The sequence below is a fragment of the Nomascus leucogenys genome, chromosome 7b (genome assembly GCF_006542625.1).
Source record: "Nomascus leucogenys isolate Asia chromosome 7b, Asia_NLE_v1, whole genome shotgun sequence".
Taxonomy (NCBI): Eukaryota; Metazoa; Chordata; class Mammalia; order Primates; family Hylobatidae; genus Nomascus; species Nomascus leucogenys.
In genome coordinates, this window is record NC_044387.1 from 28,416,397 (window position 1) to 28,436,696 (window position 20,300).

At 36.8% G+C, this 20,300-nt stretch overlaps 1 protein-coding gene across 1 annotated transcript in view; it reads right to left on the minus strand.

Moving 5' to 3' along the window:
- Positions 1–17,857, minus strand: part of INTU (inturned planar cell polarity protein) — an 83,573-nt gene extending 65,716 nt beyond the window's left edge. The window contains exons 1-2 of the mRNA XM_003264640.3: positions 17,609–17,857; positions 6,253–6,788 (exon numbers count right to left, since the gene is read on the minus strand). Of these exons, the coding sequence (XP_003264688.1) occupies positions 6,253–6,788; positions 17,609–17,754 (682 nt within the window). The 5' untranslated portion in view covers positions 17,755–17,857. The remainder of the gene's footprint in view (positions 1–6,252; positions 6,789–17,608) is intronic.
- Between the last annotated feature and the right edge of the window lie 2,443 nt (positions 17,858–20,300).

Consider the following 20,300-nt stretch of genomic DNA (forward strand, 5'->3'; position numbering starts at 1 on the left):
AATTGGAAGAATTATGTAAACCCAAAAACAAATGGAAAATTTGTAGCATGAACCAAATACCGTACTTGACAAAATTGAATCTAACCACTTAGACCCACAGTAAAAACAAAACAAAACAAAAAAAACCCAGCTGAAATTCTAATTAAATCCATGTGGCACATCATAACACAATATACTATGGTATTCACTTCTGTTACTGATCTATGTCTACACACAGTTCTTTGCTTCAAAGGCCCCAATCATATCAAAATACACTGCATGTTTGGTAAAAATTTCCTTTTCCATGTACTTTAAAAGAAATGTGTATGTTTTCTAAATCTGATAATAAAATAAATATCAGTGTTAAAATGGAAATTTACTTTCAGAATATAATTATACTATCAAAATACCAGTTAGCTATATTAATAGAAATATAGACATACCAAAGTTATTTTTCTCATCATTCCTAAATATATTATTAGGAAATTGATGAAATAATTCATATTCATCCATTCATTTAACAAATATTTACTGAGCACTTACTGTGTGCCAGGCCCTATTCTAAGCACTAGAGACAAAGAATTGAACAAAGACAAAATCTCTACTCTCAGGGAGCTTAATATTCTTTGGCGAAGATGGATAATAAACATGTATACAGGTTAAGTATCCCAGATCCAAAAATTGAAAATCCAAAATGCTTCAAAATCCAAAACTTTTTGAGCACCAACCTGACCCTCAAAGGAAATGCTCATTGGAGCATTTTGGATTTGGGATTGTCAGATTTGGGACGCTCAACAGGTAAGTATAATGCAATATTCAAAAAAAAAAAATCGGAAGCACTTCTGGTCCCAGGTATTTTGAAGAAGTACTCAACCTGTATATATAGAATCGTGTTGGTAGATAATTCTTCATGAGTCTCATGTTTCTGTACATCTTACAAGCCGAGGCATTGAAAGTCTTTGTTCTAGACTCTTTTCAAAGACGTTCGTGTAATGAACAGCCTTGGACAACAGAGATGGTGTTTCCATCCTGAGCAAAGGTCAAGCTTGTTTACTGAATGGTATAATAAGGTCAATGCTGTGCTCAATATCTTATTATTAATAACTGTTCTTTGTAAAAGATTGGTGTTCCCTAAGTTCAGAGTTCCTTTCCTTTAAGGCAACCCATTATTAGGCATCACTTGGCCATCTGTAGGGTTGGCAAACAGATGAAAATGTTGCCACTGTAGGTACTGCTATTCCTCCTTTTTTCCTTCCTCTCCTTGATACTCTATTGAATGAGAATGGGGTTAAGTGCAGAGTAAGCAGAAGTAGTTTCTTAGGCCAACTGTGAAGGCTTGAACTAGGTTTAGCTGCTCAAGAGATACAACTCAGATGAGAGTTTTGCAAGCATGGGCACCAGGTCGTTATGATGGTTAACCATTACAGCACTTCGGACAAACTTTTCTTAAAATTAAGAACTTGCAGACTAAAATAAACTTTCAACTTGAAGTCCACTCGGAAAAAAAAAACACAACAAGATGCCTGTTTAATTTCTCCTATATAAGAGATTACACAAGAGTACTATATCAAATTACTTATAGCTGTAGTGATTTAAAAAAAATAAAGGAATGATGGACACAGTATAGCTGTGTCAATGTAAATGAAACCACTTTTGGACTATCCTAATGATTAGTTCTGTTGTCTATAGTTTGTTATCCTCAGGGCACAGAAATAGTAAAACCATTTTAAATTTGTTACTTTAAACTAAAACTCCATTGGATGATGTGCCAAATGGCTTTTTTCTCCAAATCCTAATGAATACATTCCTGTAGCTGAGTGTTATAGGGAGTATTATCTAAAATTATCAAGTCTAACAAACCTCTAAAACGAGGAGATGGTTCATCATAAAAATATATGAAAATAAATTTTGAAAGCAAGTGTAGTATACCCAATATTTTTAAATGTTTAGTAGAAAATTTTCCCATTCTATGAAATAAATATTATATCCACGTCTCATTCTCCCGGACATTTGTTTTCCTCTAGTGTTTCTGAACACTTCTGTGAAGTGACTCAGAGATGGCTGGCTTCCTGGACATCACACCTTTGCAGTGGACATCCTAAACTCCAGGAAAGGTCTTTCTCCATGAGTACACGGTAGTCATTAATATGATCTGTCCCATTTCAAAGGCTAAAAGGGAATGAATTACATGATTGGTTTGCATTGTTAAATAAGAAATGGCTTGGGTAGAAATAAGAGAAAATTTTTATTAAGAGATATATTTAAGAACCAAATAAAATATTTTAAAAAGAGATCAGTTTATCACAGTTCCTCAATGTAAAGTTAAATTATGTGAGAAAAGCCATCAACTTCTCAGTATATACTTAACATCAAACAACATATGTGTACTAAAGGGCTACTACATAAGGCACCAAAGGCTGTGAAAATATATATGCAAAAGTTTGTTTACTGCGGTGTTTATACTATATATAAAATGAATATACAACTTAAATTATTTTTGACAAAAAATTATTGTATATAAATGTAGGAAAAGGGGAGGATATATATCAAAATGTTGTCTTTGGGTATATGGAATTTTTCTTTTTTGCTTAACTGTATTTTCTAAATTGTCTACAATGAAGGTATATTATTACTATTGCAAAAAGAAAAAAAACTCATATTTTGCCAAAAAACCCCCCACTGTGGTAGGCAGCATAATTGTCCCCCAAAGATGTCTATGTTTCAATCCCTGAAATCTCTGAATATGCTACCTTACACAGCAAGAAGGACTTTGCAGTTGTAATTAACTTAAAAGACTAGAAGACTGTCCTGGATTATCCGAGTGATCGTCAGTTAGGTAAAGATAAAGTTCTTTATAGGAGGAAGGCAGAAGTGTCAGGGTCAGCATGAGAAAGACTGGAAGACGCTATGCTGCTGGCTTTGAAGATGGAGGACAGGACCACAAGCCAAAGAATGCAGGTAGCCTCTGAAAGCTGACCAAGGAATGGGATTCTTCCCTGGAGCCTCCAAAAGGAATGTAGCCCTGTGGACACCTTGATTTTCATATAAGAAGACCCATTTTAGATTTCTGTCCTACGTTATTGCAAGATGATAAATCTGTATTGTTTTAAACCACTAAGTTTGTGGTAATTTGTCACGGCAGCAATAGAAGATGAATGCACTAGCCTAATAATACAAAGCAATCTTTGTGATGCACCAAAAAAGGAACCATGAATGCTAAAAAGCAAAGATGGACATACAAGGCATATCTGGAGGTCAGTTAGGAAAAAAATAAATCAGCCTTGCTTGTTAGAGGTGGGGATTTATGGATAGAAGGAGTGGCACATATGTATGGGACAGAAAAATGAGATCAAATTGTGAAATTAAATTGATCCTTTAAATTAAGCCAAATTTGACTTCAGGGAAAGGGAATCTGGTTTTTGAAAAGCAGTTACTATACTGCCATTTTATACATTCAAAACTCAATGTTTTCTGCCAATGCATTTACTAACAATAAATTTTGTTATTTTTTTTGAGTTTCAATCTCAACCCCTCATCTATAATATGTGGGCACTAAACTAGAGAGAATTAAGGCCCCTCCCAACCTACCATTCTAGAAGTCCTTGAATAATGGTACCAGCTTGTTTTTGTGAAAACTGTTAAATGAAGAAAAATCAGATATTTATCCTGCCTTTCCTGTCTGAACCATATGTCAAGGTTACCAAATAGAAGTGAGGGGGAGCTTCTTTTTATTAAAGTAGTCTAACTGAAATATCAAGAAAGACTGACAGAACTGGAATACCACCATTTTGCAGTCCCTTAATGAATTAATGGATCTAGGCAATGATCATCAATAACTGTTAATATCACAAAAAGAAAAACAGCAGATAATATGTTGTTCCTGATGGAAGCACACAGACCACCTATAAAATATGTTTGATAGGCCTCAAGATCTAACTAACAACTTACAGGAAATACCACTGAAAGTGGGACATGTTAAATGAATTCTGGCTCCTTTTACAGAACTAAAAGAACAAACCGTAGAGATATTTAGTTCTATCCTATCATTTCAGAAGAAGGAAAGTAGAGGACCCAAGGGAATTTAAGTATGTATTATCCCCTGTTCCAGTCATCTATTGTTGCATAATAAGTCATCCAAAAAAAATTTTTTTTTTTTTGAGACAGAGTCTCACTGTGTTCCCCAGGCTGCAGTGCGGTGGTACAATCTTGGCTCATTGCAACCTCTGCCTCCCAGGTTCAAGTGATTCTCGTGCCCCAGCCTCTCCAGTAGCTGAGATTACAGGCATGCACCACAAGGCCCAGCTAAGTTTTGTATTTTTTAGTAGACACGGGGTCTTGCCATGTTGGCCAGGCTGGTCTCAAACTCCTGGCCTCAAGTGATCTGCCCACCTTGGCCTCCCAAAGTGCTGGGATTACAAGTGTGAGCCACCACGCCAGGCCTATCCAAATAATTTTGAGGCTTGAAACAACAACAACTGGCCAGGCACAGTGGCTCACGCCTGTAATCCCAGCACTTTGTGGGGCTGAGGCGGGTGGATCACCTGAGGTCAGGAGTTCAAGACCAACCTGACCAACATGGTGAAACTCCGTCTCTATTAAAAAATACAAAAAAATTAGTCAGGCATGGTGGTGGGTACCTGTAATCCCAACTACTCGGGAGGCTGAGGCAGGAGAATTGCTTGAACCTGGGAGGTGGAGGTTGAAGTGAGCTGAGATGGCGCCATTGCACTCTAGCCTGGGCGATAAGAGCAAAACTCCATCTCAAAAATAAATAAATAAATAAATAAAATAAAAAAATATATAACAACAATAATTTATCATCTCTCCTGGTTCTGGGGTTAACTGGGGTCAGCTGTGGTTCTCACTTGGGATTCCTCATGCAGTTACAGCCAGATGGTGGTTGGGGCTGGAGTCATCTTAAAGGCTTCTCACTCACATCTGGTGGCGAGGGCTTCAGCTGGGACTATTAGCTGGATCACCGGTGTCTTGACCTCTTCACACAATGGTGACTGGGTTCTAAGGGCAAGTATCCCCAAACTAACCAGGCAGAAGCTGCATCACCTTTTATGATCCAACTTCTTAAGTCACATGGCACCAATCAAGCTGTAGTCACCAGCCCACCCAGATTCAATGACACAGAGCACAACTCTCCGTGGGAGGAGTATCAACACTACATTTTAAGAAAGTGTGCAGATCCTGTTGAGATCATTCTGGAACACATACTTTGCCACAGATGCGCTTCCTACAAGGTTCCATATGATCCTCCTTGTAAACCCCTATGATGACACTTATCAGCCAGTGAGGAGCTGCCTGCCTATCTGTAACCCATCTCTTCCACTAAAACATAGCTCCTTTCAAGAAATAATTGGATCAGTAAAGTAATCTTTGTATTCCTGGCACTTAGCAGATGCTAAAAAAACAAATTGTCAAATCAGTGAACAAACAAATGAAATTCAGATTTAAAGTTGGAAACATTTGTAAATGTATCTGTAAATGTTCTTCATTTAAACCTCTTATGCTAGATAAACTTAAAAGACTGTCAGCTTTTAGAACTGTTATTACTTTTAAATTTTAGTAATAATATATCCTCAAATTTGACTCATTTATCTTTAAGTAATTAGATTGCTATTAAACATTGTATCTGACAGCTTCAAATTTATCAGCAACACAAAATGTTCATCTTAATATATGTTCAGAATAACTTGTGGGTTTATTTTTCTTGAAAATTGGTGGGCTATTTTATGACAGATATATTTTATGACACACGCCCTTAAAAGGAAATTTATGTATAACACCACTCTTGCTAAATATGCCAAATGAAATAGTTGAAAACCACTCCAAGAACTTAGTGTACTCAAGTGCAAACATACAATTTAAAAGTATTTTTATTCATAAATTATATATTTTTGTATCCTGTTACTGGATATAGCCATTCAAACCTAAATTATCACTCTATGATCAACTTTTTTTTCTTGTCAGCAAATATAACCAAGATGAAATAAAATTATATAATTCAAAACTTGAAAATTAGGTAAGCTATTTCTTGGCCTGAACAAGGCACACATATATTCAACACACTGAACTGGTTATTTTAAGAACACTGTGCCTTGTAGTGTACCACGTGTAACCATTTCTCTACTGTACCAAATGTCATTAATCAGTTCTTTATCTGTGGAGACTGTATATAATTGTTTTTATCACATTTCCCGCAAGATGTCATCGTTAATCATGTATCTCTGTAAACAAGGATGGATGTGTACCAGCAACACTTACCAATGAGTACCTGACCGCTCTTCATAGCAGATCCCCCTGGCAGCAGGCCATGGACCACAAGCCTCTCTCCATCACCCTGCTTTCCAGTTCTTCTCCAGCTCCACTTGGTCTGATGAATAATTCCAACCAGCACTTCCAGAAGCTTCAGCTGCTCTTTGGCTTTGATGACAGTTAGCTTTTTGGGGTTTACATAAACATTCACATCTTTGTACCGTTGTTGGACAATGACTCCTGTCTTCTGATTGGACTGATGCTTTAGAATGGATACTGGTCCATTGTCATTGCTATTTTTTTTATTGCAGCGCTTGGGTAAAAGTCTTTTCCTTCTTAAAATTTTGGTAAACTGCTTGAGTTTGGGTTCATACTTTTTTCTTTCTTTGTAATCATCTTCAATGATAATCTCATTTTCACTGAACCTGACATGGTTCACAGTTGGTGTCTCAGGAAGGAGGCTTTCTTCTTCATCCTCACTCAATTCCAAATAGAACAGCTCTCCATTTTTCTGCACACTGTCCAGCCATTCAGGCTCAAGATCACTATGAAAGAGAGAAAAGATAATCTTAATAGCAGCCCAATATATAAAAAAAGGTATGTCATCCTGGCATGGGGGTGAGGGTTGGGGCTGGGGAGCAGGAAGATGGGAAAGGGTGAAACTTCTTTATTATTTCAAATTATCTTTACTATTTCTAATTTATTGTGAGCCTCAACATTATTTTATATAGGATGCTTTTTTTGTAGAGCTTTGAAGAATAGGAGTTGGGGGAGAAGGAATCAAAAAGGCATAGCAATAGAAAGGAAAACCAATGAAAAAAGAGATAGTCCCCTTATAGAATCTGTAAGTTGAAAAAAATTAAATCAACCACTGTGTGGTTACTGCTCCCTTTAAACAATTTCACCGAATGATAATTTGCATTAGCAGTTGATTATGCAATTATATCCACAGAAGCATGCCATTTGGAAATTGTACATGAAAATCTATTATTTGCATAGAAATTATTTAGGATGGCTGTCAGGTTAAAATGAAAGCTAAAGCCAGCTTTAACAGACTTTTACATAAGTTTTCAAAAAAGAAACATTCACTTCACCATGAACTAAAATCTGTCCTGAAAACAACCCGTTTATAATCACAGTTAATATAGTAATGATCACTTTACTGTCTATATAATTTCCATAAACTCCTTTTTATGAAAAATTGTAGTAGAAAAAAAACAAAGCACATATTACATAATTCATCGTGATTATAAAAAATATTTTTAACTGGGAAGTATGCCACTGGAAAAAAACAAAATTACTGCTATTAAAATGATTGAAATAGCATTAAGGAGCAAAAATACTCATGGTAACAAACCTAAACTCTACCCTGTTCAATGTTATGAACAGTTTACCTTTCAAACTGCTATTCTTTAAAGTGAAACTAGTAATAGTGGAAAAATTAACATGTAGAGAGTCCTTTTAGAAACATGAGCTGTAATATCCTGGCCTGAAAGAGTATAATTTGTGTTGTAATCATTAAATCAGACAGAAGACATTTCTGTTTTCTGCAGTGTTTATTAGCAACTCCAGTTCTCTTAACTTAAAAGTCAAATGTCTCTTTCTAAACACTTTGAAAATTAGCCCCCAAAATATACTATTCTATTACTCAACTCAAACTAACCACTGCCCTGGTCTGTGGCTGGTCATTAATACAGAATTTTCAGCTACATATGAGTCATTTTTAAAAATGCCTAACAAGCTGAAAATATCAAAACTAACATTTCTTTGGGACTTGTTGGTTCCCAGTGTGTGGCATCATCATAGGCACTAAGCCTCACTTATTGCAGATTATTAACCAAATATCGCTTATTTCAACCATACCTATCTGTACCCACAGAATCAGTATTTAAATAACTATGCAGTTCTACTCTTGAGAGTCTAAATAACTATATCCCCACCATAATCATTTAGATAACAAAGCTACCTTGATTTTAATTGCTACAGTGTAAATACCATGATAGCACATTAATTATTAAAAACATATGTATCAATTTAATATGTATATAAATTTAAACAATGAATAAAGTGTATCAGCCTTATTATCTCACCCATTTAACCTGTTAAGTTATTTGTATTAGAGGTATGTAAAAGAAACATTTTTTCCACTTACTAAATATGAAGATGATTCATTTCAATCTCTAAAGTTTGAATGTGAAATCACTTTTGGTTATGATTCAAAGATCCATGCATGTGGGGGCCAAGGGGATAGCATCTTGGCATTCAATTGCGGAGCAACTAAACAGCGCCAGGAACTATGGTAAGTACCAGAATTATAATGACGAGAATGTCAGTTCCCGCCCTTGCTTAGTAAAGAAGAGAAAGTGAGAAAGAATTCATGACAGTACACAGGGTAAGTACAAGACAGAGGCATACAGGAGAGTCACCCAGCTTAGCCATACAGGAGAGTCACCCAGCTTAGCCTAGCTGGAGGTTGAGGGGAGATCAGGGAGACCCCAGAAATTAGTTTGAAAGGATAAATGAGGAAGGGAGAGAGGTGGGGAGCTGAAGGGAAAGACGTGAAGAGATTTCAAACGGAGTAACAGCATAAGCAAAGACCTGAGGATAGTCCCCATGGCCTAGACGGAGAACCACTAGCAGTCTGCAGTTGCCAGAGTAAATGTGGAAGGTGGGGAATGACAGAAGTGGTCAAGCCCTAGTTTTGCCAGGCTTTTTAGATCACCCTAAGGGGTCTGGCTTTTGTATTGCAGGTAAGAAGGCATCAACAAAGAGTTTTAAGTAGAGAGTTTACGTGTTAGATATCCCTGGATAGGCCTACTTTGGCAAGTAAATCGTTGGTGGATTTGAGGTGGACAAGACTCAAGGCAGGAGGACTAGTCAGGGGGCTGTTTCAGTAGTTGAAGCAAAAATGACAAATAAAGCAATAATAGAAGAGATGGAAAGTAGGAAAAACATTTGAGAAACTCTTGAAAATCACCAGAACTTCGAGATTGGGTGGGGAGAGAGAGAGAGAGCAGGATTCATGTTGACTAGATTTCTAGTTGGTGGCTATACTTTCATGGATCCTTTTGTGCATACCCATGTGCAGACTCATTGTAATACATGGGAACATAATCTTAATACTTCTCTTATTATCTCTCTCTCACATGAACACTGTTAAAAAAATCCATGCTTTATAATCATATAAAAACACATATAGGGTTATTCTGTCACTGTTTTGAAAAAGTGGAATCATTATACATGTACCTATATAAAGTACATATATAATTTCTCACTTAACAATACAGCTTAGAAATCACTTTATAATTTCTTTAATTATATAATTTCTCACTTAACAATACAGCTTAGAAATTACTAGTGGCTGCATAATATTCGATATCAAGGATGTAGGACATTTGGTCATTCACCTACTGATCAGCTTTGTGTTCAGTTCTTGTTTTTCCACCACAAAGTTATAGGAACCATCAATATACATGTGTGTGTGTGTGTGTGTGTGTGTGTGTGTATGTATGTGTATATATATATATATATATCTTTACCCAAAAGACTATACCAATTTATATTTTCACTAGCGATGTGTGGGATCCACTCTCTTAATGTCTAGATTTTTAAAAATACATCATTTTAAGAAGAGAAAGACATTTTTTAAAAAGAGGAAGAAACTAAAAGGAAGATAAAGAGGTAGAGACAGGGAAGTGTACATAAGAGACCCCACACAGAAGGGCAACTTATACTGAAAAGCAAATGAACTGAGAAATCATGAAGAGCTGAGTTCAAATTTTGTTCTATTATGATTTTAACCTTTCTAAGATTGACTGATTGATTGCTTTAGTTTTCCTCTTCTTGAAAATAGATTATAGCTACCTCACAGGACTCTTGTCAATAGAAAATACAATAATGTTGTTCCTGGCATGGTTAAGTTCCAAATAAATATGAGTTCTCTTCCTCTTGCTTTTACTAGATATAACTCTTGTGTTTCTGTATTTTTCTAACTGGCATTAAATGAAGGTGTCTCTAATGATCTCAGTTTGCCAGGTTTCAGGGTAGGTGATAGTGACACAAGAAGCAAAGCTAGGCACCGCCTTTAAGGACCCTATAGTTCAATATTCCTGGAAGGTTCTTTATTCCTACTCCAGAGGAATAGTTCCGAGTTAGATAAGCATCAAGAGATTGGTCAATGGGTACAAAGTTACAGTTAGATAGGAGAAATAAATTCTGGTGTTCTATTGCACAGTATGGAGACTATAGTTAACAATATTATAGTGTATATTTCAAAATTACTAGAACAAGGATTTTTTAATGTTCTCATTACAAAGAAATGATAAACATATGAGGTGACAAATATGCCAAATGTCCTGATTTAATCACTATACAATGTATACATCTATTGAAATATCACATTGTACTCCACAGATATGTGTAATTATTATGTCAATTTTTTAAAAAGAGGATAAATGATTAGTGTATTAAGAAATTTTAATAGAATTCTAATGACTGTTGCCTAAACTAGTTCTTCTAGCCCTATTAGAAGAAAGGGGATGTGTTAACAACAACAACAACAACAAAAAAAAAACACAAAAACCTAACCTTTCATTACAACTTCCCCAAATTAAAGAAATTAACACATATAGATAATCTCCACTCCAGGAGATGAAGTTTAATCCCTCCTCCCCTTGAGTATAGACTTATTGACTATACTCTTCCAGAGAACAGAGTATGGAAAGAGAAAGATAGTAACTTTCCAGGGAAGAGACCTGGCAGACACTACCTTACGTAACCAGTGATCAAGATAACGGAAAAACAAGAAAGGACTAAGAAATTGTTACAGACCAGAGGAGACTAAGCAGACAATATAGTATTCTGGATTGAATCCTGGAATAGAAAAAGAACATTAATGGAAGAGTGGTGAAAGCCAAATAAAGTTTGGAGTTTAGTTAACAGAAATGACCATGTTCATGTCTCGTTTTGACAAATGCATAATAGTTGTGTAAGATGTTAACATCAGGGGAAACTGGGTGAAGGATTTATGGGAAGTCTGTACTATCTTTGGAACTCTTGTGTAAATCTAAACTTACTCAAAAATAAAAAGAAAATTAATGAAAGGAATTAAATCTAGCAGTTTTAATTCAGATCTTTGTAGTACATGGGTTGTATTTTAGCACTAATATAAATACTCCTTCAAAATTTTCTAAGACCTTATGGTACAAGCTGCAGAATTATTGTGTAAATGTTTTTCAATTTTCTTTCAATGAGTCTTATTTTGTTTATTCTGCTTTGCTTTAAGCAGAATAACTGTATGTTTATAGCCTGCCTGCAACGTTTTAGGGCACTTTAATTGGTATTCAAGGCCCTAAATGATGTGGTAAACAGGAGTAGAGCCCTTCTTCCCAAAGAAAGACTTGCTAATTTGCAAATAAGCAAGTTCACTTACATAAACTGTAACATAAATATATTAAAGAAAATGAACTTCAGATAATGCTAATAATTGTCTCATTCCTGATGTATTCAAAAATGTCTAGGTCAACACTAAATCTTTTAATACCCCTCTAATAGTTATTTGAATCTCTCAGGTCTTTATTTGCATGAATGCCAGCTTTTTCATCATTTGCAATAGTACAGCAATTTCCTTAACTACCACAAGAAAAGAGTTATAAAACAGCCAGCCCTACTGGTACATTTCCTTAGTTAAGGAAAATAAACACTTGTTACTATTCCAAATCTGTTATAGTATACTTTTTTCTTTTTTTCTCAGTGGGCAAAGCACAATGCACTTTACCAAAGTGGTCAACACATATAGTTATATGGTGCTAATAGGTATAACAGGACAATTCTAGGAACAGAGAAAAACCACACACAATAAAAACACTGACAAATTAATATGGATTCTATCTGGCACTTATTCAGTAAGCACTTGCCTGCCTATGCTTTTCTGTGTTTTCTTTTCTGTGTTCTGTCTACCAACGATATCTAATTTTCACTCTTGATGGTCTTCTGATCATTTTCTAAAGGAACACCATGAACTTCAATCATTAAAATGTATGCTGGATGATACAGCAGCTTAGGGGTAGGGAGTCTCAGATGAGCTGAAGCTCTTCTTGCTAAGCAACATTAGAATAACTGTTAAGCATGTCAAAGAAGGCAAAGGGATCAGTCAATAAATGCATAACTGTTCATTCACTGCAGGTAATACATTTCTACATCAGGAACACATCTAATAGTGACCTCATTCCCCGGGTCACATTTCCTACCACCTGCCCCCTCAGCTAAACAGGGCATTCCTATGCATCACTAAATTAGTGATACAATCTAACCCTGGCAGGACAAAAGTCATACACCAACAAAACATTTTGTGATAGGACTTTACTTTTAAAGATGTCAGATGGGACAGAGAGCTAATCAAATGGCTGAAATGTAGGTGCCAACACTCAGGAATAAAGACTGCTATAGGACTAGAGTACAGGATGGAGAGATAGTCTAAGAGAGACCAGAAAAGATTCTAGGAGAAGGTAGAACTTAAGTGGGACCTTGAATGATTTTGACAAGTAGAGATAGGAAGAAAGGGTATTTCAAACAGAGAGAACAAAGTACATAAAGGTGTAGGTGTGAAAGCAAGTGGTCAGTTTGAGAATGAGTGGATAATCATTTTCAATAATGAACAGGGAGATCAATAGAAATGAGACAGGAAAGACTTGGAACAGATCTAAAATTTAAAAATCATCCTAAGGAACCTAGAATTTATTTGGAAGGCCACCAAACTTTTGAGTAGAGTAGAAAAATGATTTAGAACTGTGTTTTAGAAAGCAAACTGACAGTGGTATGGAAGAAAGACCAGAAACCAGAGAAATCAGAGGCACGCAGATTAGTTAGGAGGCAACTCCACTGGTGCATGGTGTAGGGGTGGCCTGCCCCTACACGCCTGTGGGTGCTTCCCGTTAGGTGGGACGAAAGACTTGAGAAAAGGAATAAGACACAGAGACAAAGTGTAGAGAAGGAAAAGCGGGGCCCAGGGGACCGGTGCTGTGCTTACAGAGGACCCACACCGGCACCGGCCTCTGAGTTCCCTTAGTATTTATTCATAATTATCTTTACCATCACCGGTGCTGTGCTTTGAGATGTATATGCGAACATCTCCATAAACCTTTTAGCAGTATTGCTCCAGCAAGCCCCACCTTATTCCTAAAGGCGGTTTTCTCCTTACTCAGTAAACAAAGCACATTCTGCACCGCCCAAAATCCTTTTAACCTTAAGTCACCACAGCACATGTCTCTTGCAAGGACAAGGTTGGGGGTAGGGTCACAGATTAACAGCATCTCAAATACAGAACTAAATGGAGTCTCTTATGTCTACTTCCTTCTATATAGACACAGTAACAGGCTGATCTCTCTTTCTTTTCCCCACAGCATGGGAAACAGGCAAGAGGCAAGGGGCAAACCTTTTAAGTAAGGCAGTGCCTGTGAGAATGGAGAAGAAAAAACCAGAGAAGGAAGTCAATAGTACTGGAGACATCAGATCTGAAGACAAGAGTAAGGAGATAATGATGTCAGTAAATGAGATGGGTAGCCTTAGAGGAGAAATGGAAGACAATGAATTCTCTTCACACACTGAGCTGGAAGTAGAGATGACAGCAGGGTATTACCATTTTTCATCATAAACCTAGTTATATACCATGTGTCTTTTTAATCTGTATTAAATTAAAAGTCAAAAGGAGTCAGGGTTCACAGCAGAAGAAAAAGTAGGAAACACTATCCTAAATTGGATGTTAATAGTATGGCATCATGAGTCTAAATGAAATATTTTGATGCTTCACAAGTAGTATGTTCCCATGTTAAAAATTCAAGAAAGAGAGGAATGTCAGCATTTCTACACATCATTGAGTTGGGGATATGATGTAACTCTGGCAGAACAAAAATCATAGACCAGCAAAATATTTTGTGTTAGGGCTTTGCTGTACAGATTTTTTTTTTTTTTTTTTTTTTTTTTTGAGATGGTGTCTCACTTTGTCACCCAGGCTGCAGTGCAATGGTGCGACCTTGGCTCACTGCAACCTCCACCTTCTGAGTTCAAGTGATTCTCTTGGCTCAGCCTCCTGAGTAGCTGGAATTACAGGCGGACACCACCATGCCCGGCTAATTTTTTGTATCTTTAGTAGAGATGGGGTTTCACCATATTGGCCAGGCTGGTCTCGAACTCATGACCTCAGGTGATCCACCCACCTCAGCCTCCCAAAGCGCTGGGATTACAGGTGTGAGCCCAGCTCAGAATAGGTCTTTAGTATACAATGATGATAGGGCTTCACTGTACAAAAAAAAGTACTTTTTTTTCTTCAGACAAAATTTTGCTGTCACCCAGACTGGGGTGCAATGGTGTGATCACAGCTTACTGCAACCTCGAACTCCTGAGCTTAAGTGATCCTCCCACCTCAGCCTCCCAAGGTGCAGGACTACAGGCATGTACCATCATGCCTGGCTAATTTTTTTATTTTTTATTTTAGAGATGGGGGTCTCACTATGTTTCCGAGGCTGGTTTCTGACTCCTGGTGTCAAGCAATGCTCCTGCTTTGGCTCCCAAAAGCAGGATACCTGGCCGAGAGATGATCTATTAATGGGGGCAACAACATGGATGAATCTCAAGTCATTATGCTGAGTAAAAGAAGGCAGACAAAAAAGAACATTCATACTGTACAATTCCATCTTTATAAAACTTTAGAAACTACAAACTCCTATAGAGTGACAGAAAGCAGATAAATGGTTATAGGAGAGGCATAAATGGACTTAAGTAGGTACATGGGGAGACTCTTAGGCGAGATGGATATGTTCATTTTCTTGACAGACGTATACATGTTAAAACATCAAATTGTACATTTAAAATATGTGCCGTTTTTTGTATATTAATTATCCTTCAATGAAGCTATTTTTAAAGTCCCAGAAAAAAATTTAAAGGACATACTTCCCTTCTCCAGCCAATCCTCGTGTTTTAGGTAGAAGTTCCTTAGCTTTAACAGCTAATATCTCATTTAAAACTATTCCTGTTTCTCTCCATCAGCCAGTTTTAAAACTGATGTAACAACAACAAAAAATTCACTTTGAAAAATTAAAAATCCAAGTCACAACATTGACAAACTCTCTGTAACATGAACTAGGCATATTAGCTAGTAACTTGGCATTGTTGCAGGTGAATGTGTGATTTCTGTTATCTTAATACTAAAACTAGCGAATGGCTCCCTCAACCCAACCAATCCACCAGTATTATCTCTGAAGCCTCCCAGTGCCAACTTAAGACATACTGCAGCAATATAAAGTCTTCTTCTTTAACAAACCTAAAACAAACCTATTAAAAGAACTCTACCAGAATTTACCATAATGTAATTTTATCTCAAAGATGATAAACTTTTAAATTCTAGATTGACAATCACATACAGCTCAGGTACAAAGCATGTATGAAACAATAACTTCTAAAAAGAACACGCAGGTAACTAAAACCTTGAAAATTTAGGATACTTTATGTGAGTCAATATGCAGTACAACTTCCTTAGTAAGCTTCATGTAGTCCATGAAATACAATAGGAAATTCATGTCTTTGCTTTAATGAGAAAGACTAAGGTTGGCAGTCCTGTACCTTTGATTAAAGAGTGGTTCTGTGCAAGTTGGGAAGGCCACTGTTTATAATGATGACTGCAGCTTAGGGAAGTAAACCTCTACCATAAGGGAAGAACCGAACATAAGCCTTCCTGGTAAGTTCAGCAAATTAACCCTCATGTCCTACAAATCAAGAAGGGACAGACTTAAAATTTGAAACTTGGTAGGACTTGAAATACAGACCAGCAAACATCTTATGATAGGGATTTTCTATACCTTTATTATCAGGAGGATAAAGACACTAGAACATTTGGCGTGATTAGTGACATGAAAAGCTTAATGATCATTTTTAAAAAGCTAAACTATAACATATATCCATGTATTTTGAATCATGAAATACTTTTACTCTTTTAAGTGACAAGTTCTTCTATCACAAGGTCCTCAGATTGGTCATTTCCTAGGAAACAAAGTTCATTATTTTAATCCCATCAAAGTCATGGTGGCCCATTAGGTATCAGGTGTCTTGAATTCTCACAGTGACAACACTCAGCTGTGCAACCATACATGACTTACAGATTCTCTCTGGGCTAAAAGTATGTGACTCTAAAATGTGGAGAAGCCAAGAGTTTGAGTCTTACACTGTCTATGGCTTCACATACCAAGACCAAATAAGGTTCTATGTAATTCATATTTCCTTCCAGCAGCCTTGTGTAATAATCATGAATTTTAAAATTTTTTTTTAATGCCTACAGATTACAAAAAAAATGATATTTTAAAATTTGTTTAAGTCTTCAAGAATGTATTAAACAGGTTTCCCCACCATACTTTTAAAGACAATGATAAAAATCTTTTACATACTGATAGGTAAAAACAATTGCCAAATAACTGTTGCTCCTACACACACATAAATGATTTGTAACTGTTGTTCCTAAATACACATAAAATGTCATCCTAAAACTGACCAGGTATGGTTGTCCATTACTGGGTTAGTTGACATTTTGGCACCAAAACTTTTTCACGATTAGTCATTCACTTCAAGCTACTGCTAGTTGACTTTTCTAAAGTTCTTAATCCATAGCAGTAAGGGATAGATTTTTCTTAAAAATGAAGTAGCACTGAGTACTGTGAATCAAAATAACCTTTTCATGGCATTATTAAGAAGGTGAAAACCTTTAGGTATCTGTATTTTAAAAAATTAAATTATGACGTAAACTGGAAAACAAGAAAATCATGGAGATGCATAGGAAAATAGAGCAGAAATATCCAGAAGTGCTGAGAGGTTGTCCTTGATGGTGAGACTATGGGTGGGCGTTCCTTCTGTTATATAGCTATTCATTTCCATAACGGATAAAAGCTACATAAATTTAACAACTGCCTTATAAAACGTGTAGGGTGTCTCTCCACTCCAAATACTAAAGAGATTAAGCCACAAAGGTCACACCAAAGCAGCAAGAAGACACTGCCATCGGAACAGAGTTTTTTGAACAGTTACAGATATATCCTCCTATGGCCTAGACAGAGCCCATCACCAAAAAGAGGAGATTCTCCTCATCTAAAAATCATTAAAAAACAAACAAAGAAACAAACAAAACCTACAGTAGCAAAGAATGGCATCGTTATTTCTGCTCACACCACCATACAATGGAATGTGGTGCAATTAAATCCCATTTATTATAGAAACCCATATACTCGATTCCAACCACGCCAACACCCTTGCAGTTCCCCCAGCCCACGTGTATATTCTCTGGATTGAAGGGATGGGCTTAATTGTCCCTCTTTGAAAACCTTACTCATAATCGCTACTCGCTGAGGAATATGAACCCGAGCCGCTGACCCGATCTTCAAAATCATAGTCCTCATCTTCTTCTTGTGAAGAGGGGTCTCCAGGGAGCTCGTCTGAGCTCGGACGCGAATCGCACGAAGCCACAGAGGCCATCGTCAGGAATGTAATAGCTACGAGTGGAGTAATTCAAATCTCGCAGCTACAGCTTGCTGAGGCCGCCATGTTGCCTCTGCTTAGGAAGCGGCAGAGGCCATGTGACCACCAATCCTTAGCTGCAATTGGTGGCAGGTCGCGTTGCCAGGGAGACGGGGAAGCTTCCCAGAAGAAACAAGGAGAACAGAAAGCAGCCAATGGGCTGAAACTTCGAGGAGGGCTTCTCGGTTGGAAGGATAGAAATAGCTAAAACTTCACCGCTTACGCTCCCCGGAACGCTCTTCCTTAGAGCAGCATAACTTGTTAAAACAGGCGGAGATCCACTGCGTTTTTCCCCCTTTTCTTCCAGTGCTGGATATCCAGTTTGCTCTTTGTCCTGTTTTTCTAATGCCTAACAGCTGTCGGTCAGCCTGGATTTCCCTCGAGGTGAAGGAAACCGCACTTTAGCTTTCCTTAGGACCTCATCCATGCAAGTAACGGACGCTTTTAAGCAACGCGATCTAGGTGTTAATGTAAATACGCTCCATTGTTTTATGGGTTTCGTATTGTTTCGCAATTGCAAACATTTTCACGGTTATCCCAAGTGGGTATTGTAGAGTGCCACAAATGAGTGGCAATCCTGTGGAATCAACTTCATGTTCATTTTCTAACTCAAAATTTTATAATCTAATTAAGTGTTCTCATTACTAAAGTTGGAAGTGTAAGGTAAAATCTACCTGTTATTTATGAATACCTATATCAAGTATTTTTTAAGTACAAAAATAACAGCTAGCATTGATTGGGAGTCAGCCTTGGCTCTGCTTACTTTATTCATATACAATGCTGAGCATTCACATACTATGAAGTAAATATTTTCTCTATATTAAAATAAGGAAACTAAGCTTTAGAGAAGTTATGCATCTTACTAATGGTTACATGGCTAGCAGTCAACAAAGTCAACCAAGAAATGAACCTAAGTCAATAACCATTACATGAAAGTTCCTCCCTCAGAACCCAGTAATTCAACTATTCGAGATCTACTCTGAGAAAGGATGCAAATTTATAAAATTTGTAAAACTGAAAAGCTGAAAGCAATCTTAAAATGTCAAACAATGGGGAAAAGTTAAATATATATAAAATATGATGATTATAACTAGAATGTGTTCAAAGAGTAAAGCATGGGGGAAATGTTCATGTTGCAGCATGTAAAAAAAGGATATAATGTTATTTTATGATCTCAAAGGCTAGGTGCTGGGGATTCTCTAATGGGCAATTATAACATAGTGATAAGTATTACAATAAATAGAAGGTTCTAGTGGAATATCCAGAAAAAACCAAAGTAGTACACGTGAGGCCATGACAGATTTCTTAGAGGAAGTATTAATTTGTATTGTTATTATGGCATGGTTCCAACAGAGAAAGAGTAATGGGAGATGAGTCATCACATGGCCGGTATGGGTATATGCATGGAGAACTCAAAGGAACCTGAATTGTAGCTGTTGCAGGGGCAGAAAAACTCTACCTCCATCTTCTTAGGGTCCCAGCTGGGCCTGAGAATTAAACTTACCTAAAATAGATTAACAAAAGAAAAAGCAACTGGAACTTGTTATACAGATTTTGAGGCCCTGCTCCACAGCAACAGGATCAGAATCTCCAGGGGAGGGGCCTGGAAATCTCTATTTCAAACAAGTGCCCCCTGTGATTCAGCAAACTTGGGGAACTGCCCTAAATTTTCTCTTAGTTCTGTGCTTCATACATACAGGCCAACTGGCCATTCCCTGAATAAGCTGGAACCCACTCTCACCTCACGAATTTGAGCCTGGCAGACAGACCTCTCTTCTTGCTCTAGAATCCAAGTTTTACATGGCAGGGGAGCCCTCATAAAGAAATGAAGACCCAAAGAAGCAGTTAGTCGTTAACTTATATACTGGATTGGACAAAGAATAGTTAGTTGTGAAGAAGCAACTAAACTAAATTGGGAAGCTTAAAAGATAAGTTATTTTAACAAGGTCTGTACAGAATTCTCTTGGTTTCACTTCTATGCCCTTGAGAATAAGAATGTTACATTTTTCTAGTATAGGGAGGGTGTCTTTCACATGGGAGCTTCATCTGCTGCTTTTAAGAAACAGCACAAAGGCACTTGCTGTTTTTCAAGTGTATTAAACTTAAATGGCCAGGATAGTATATTTTACCTCCCTCACAGCCAAACAAGCTGCAGTATGCGGCTTATACTTTTAAGCTGAAGTTTAGTTATATTTACATTAACTGTACATAACATGTACAAATATACATTAAACTATATACATTTGAATTTCCTAGGTTTTATGGTTTTGTTTTAATTTCTAAATGTGCTTTTTATAGTGTTATAACAGCTATTACACTTTGTAATTTATTTGTATTAATTCATAAAATTGTTTTCATCTTATATAGGAGCTATAAAGCACAGTTTATACCTCATTTATTTAAAATTATAATTAAAAAACTTAAGTCATCCATGGAAATCCACAAGAGTTTTTTCCTTAAAAGAGGTCTATATGTTACTAAAGGTGAAGATCAGGAGGAGGAGT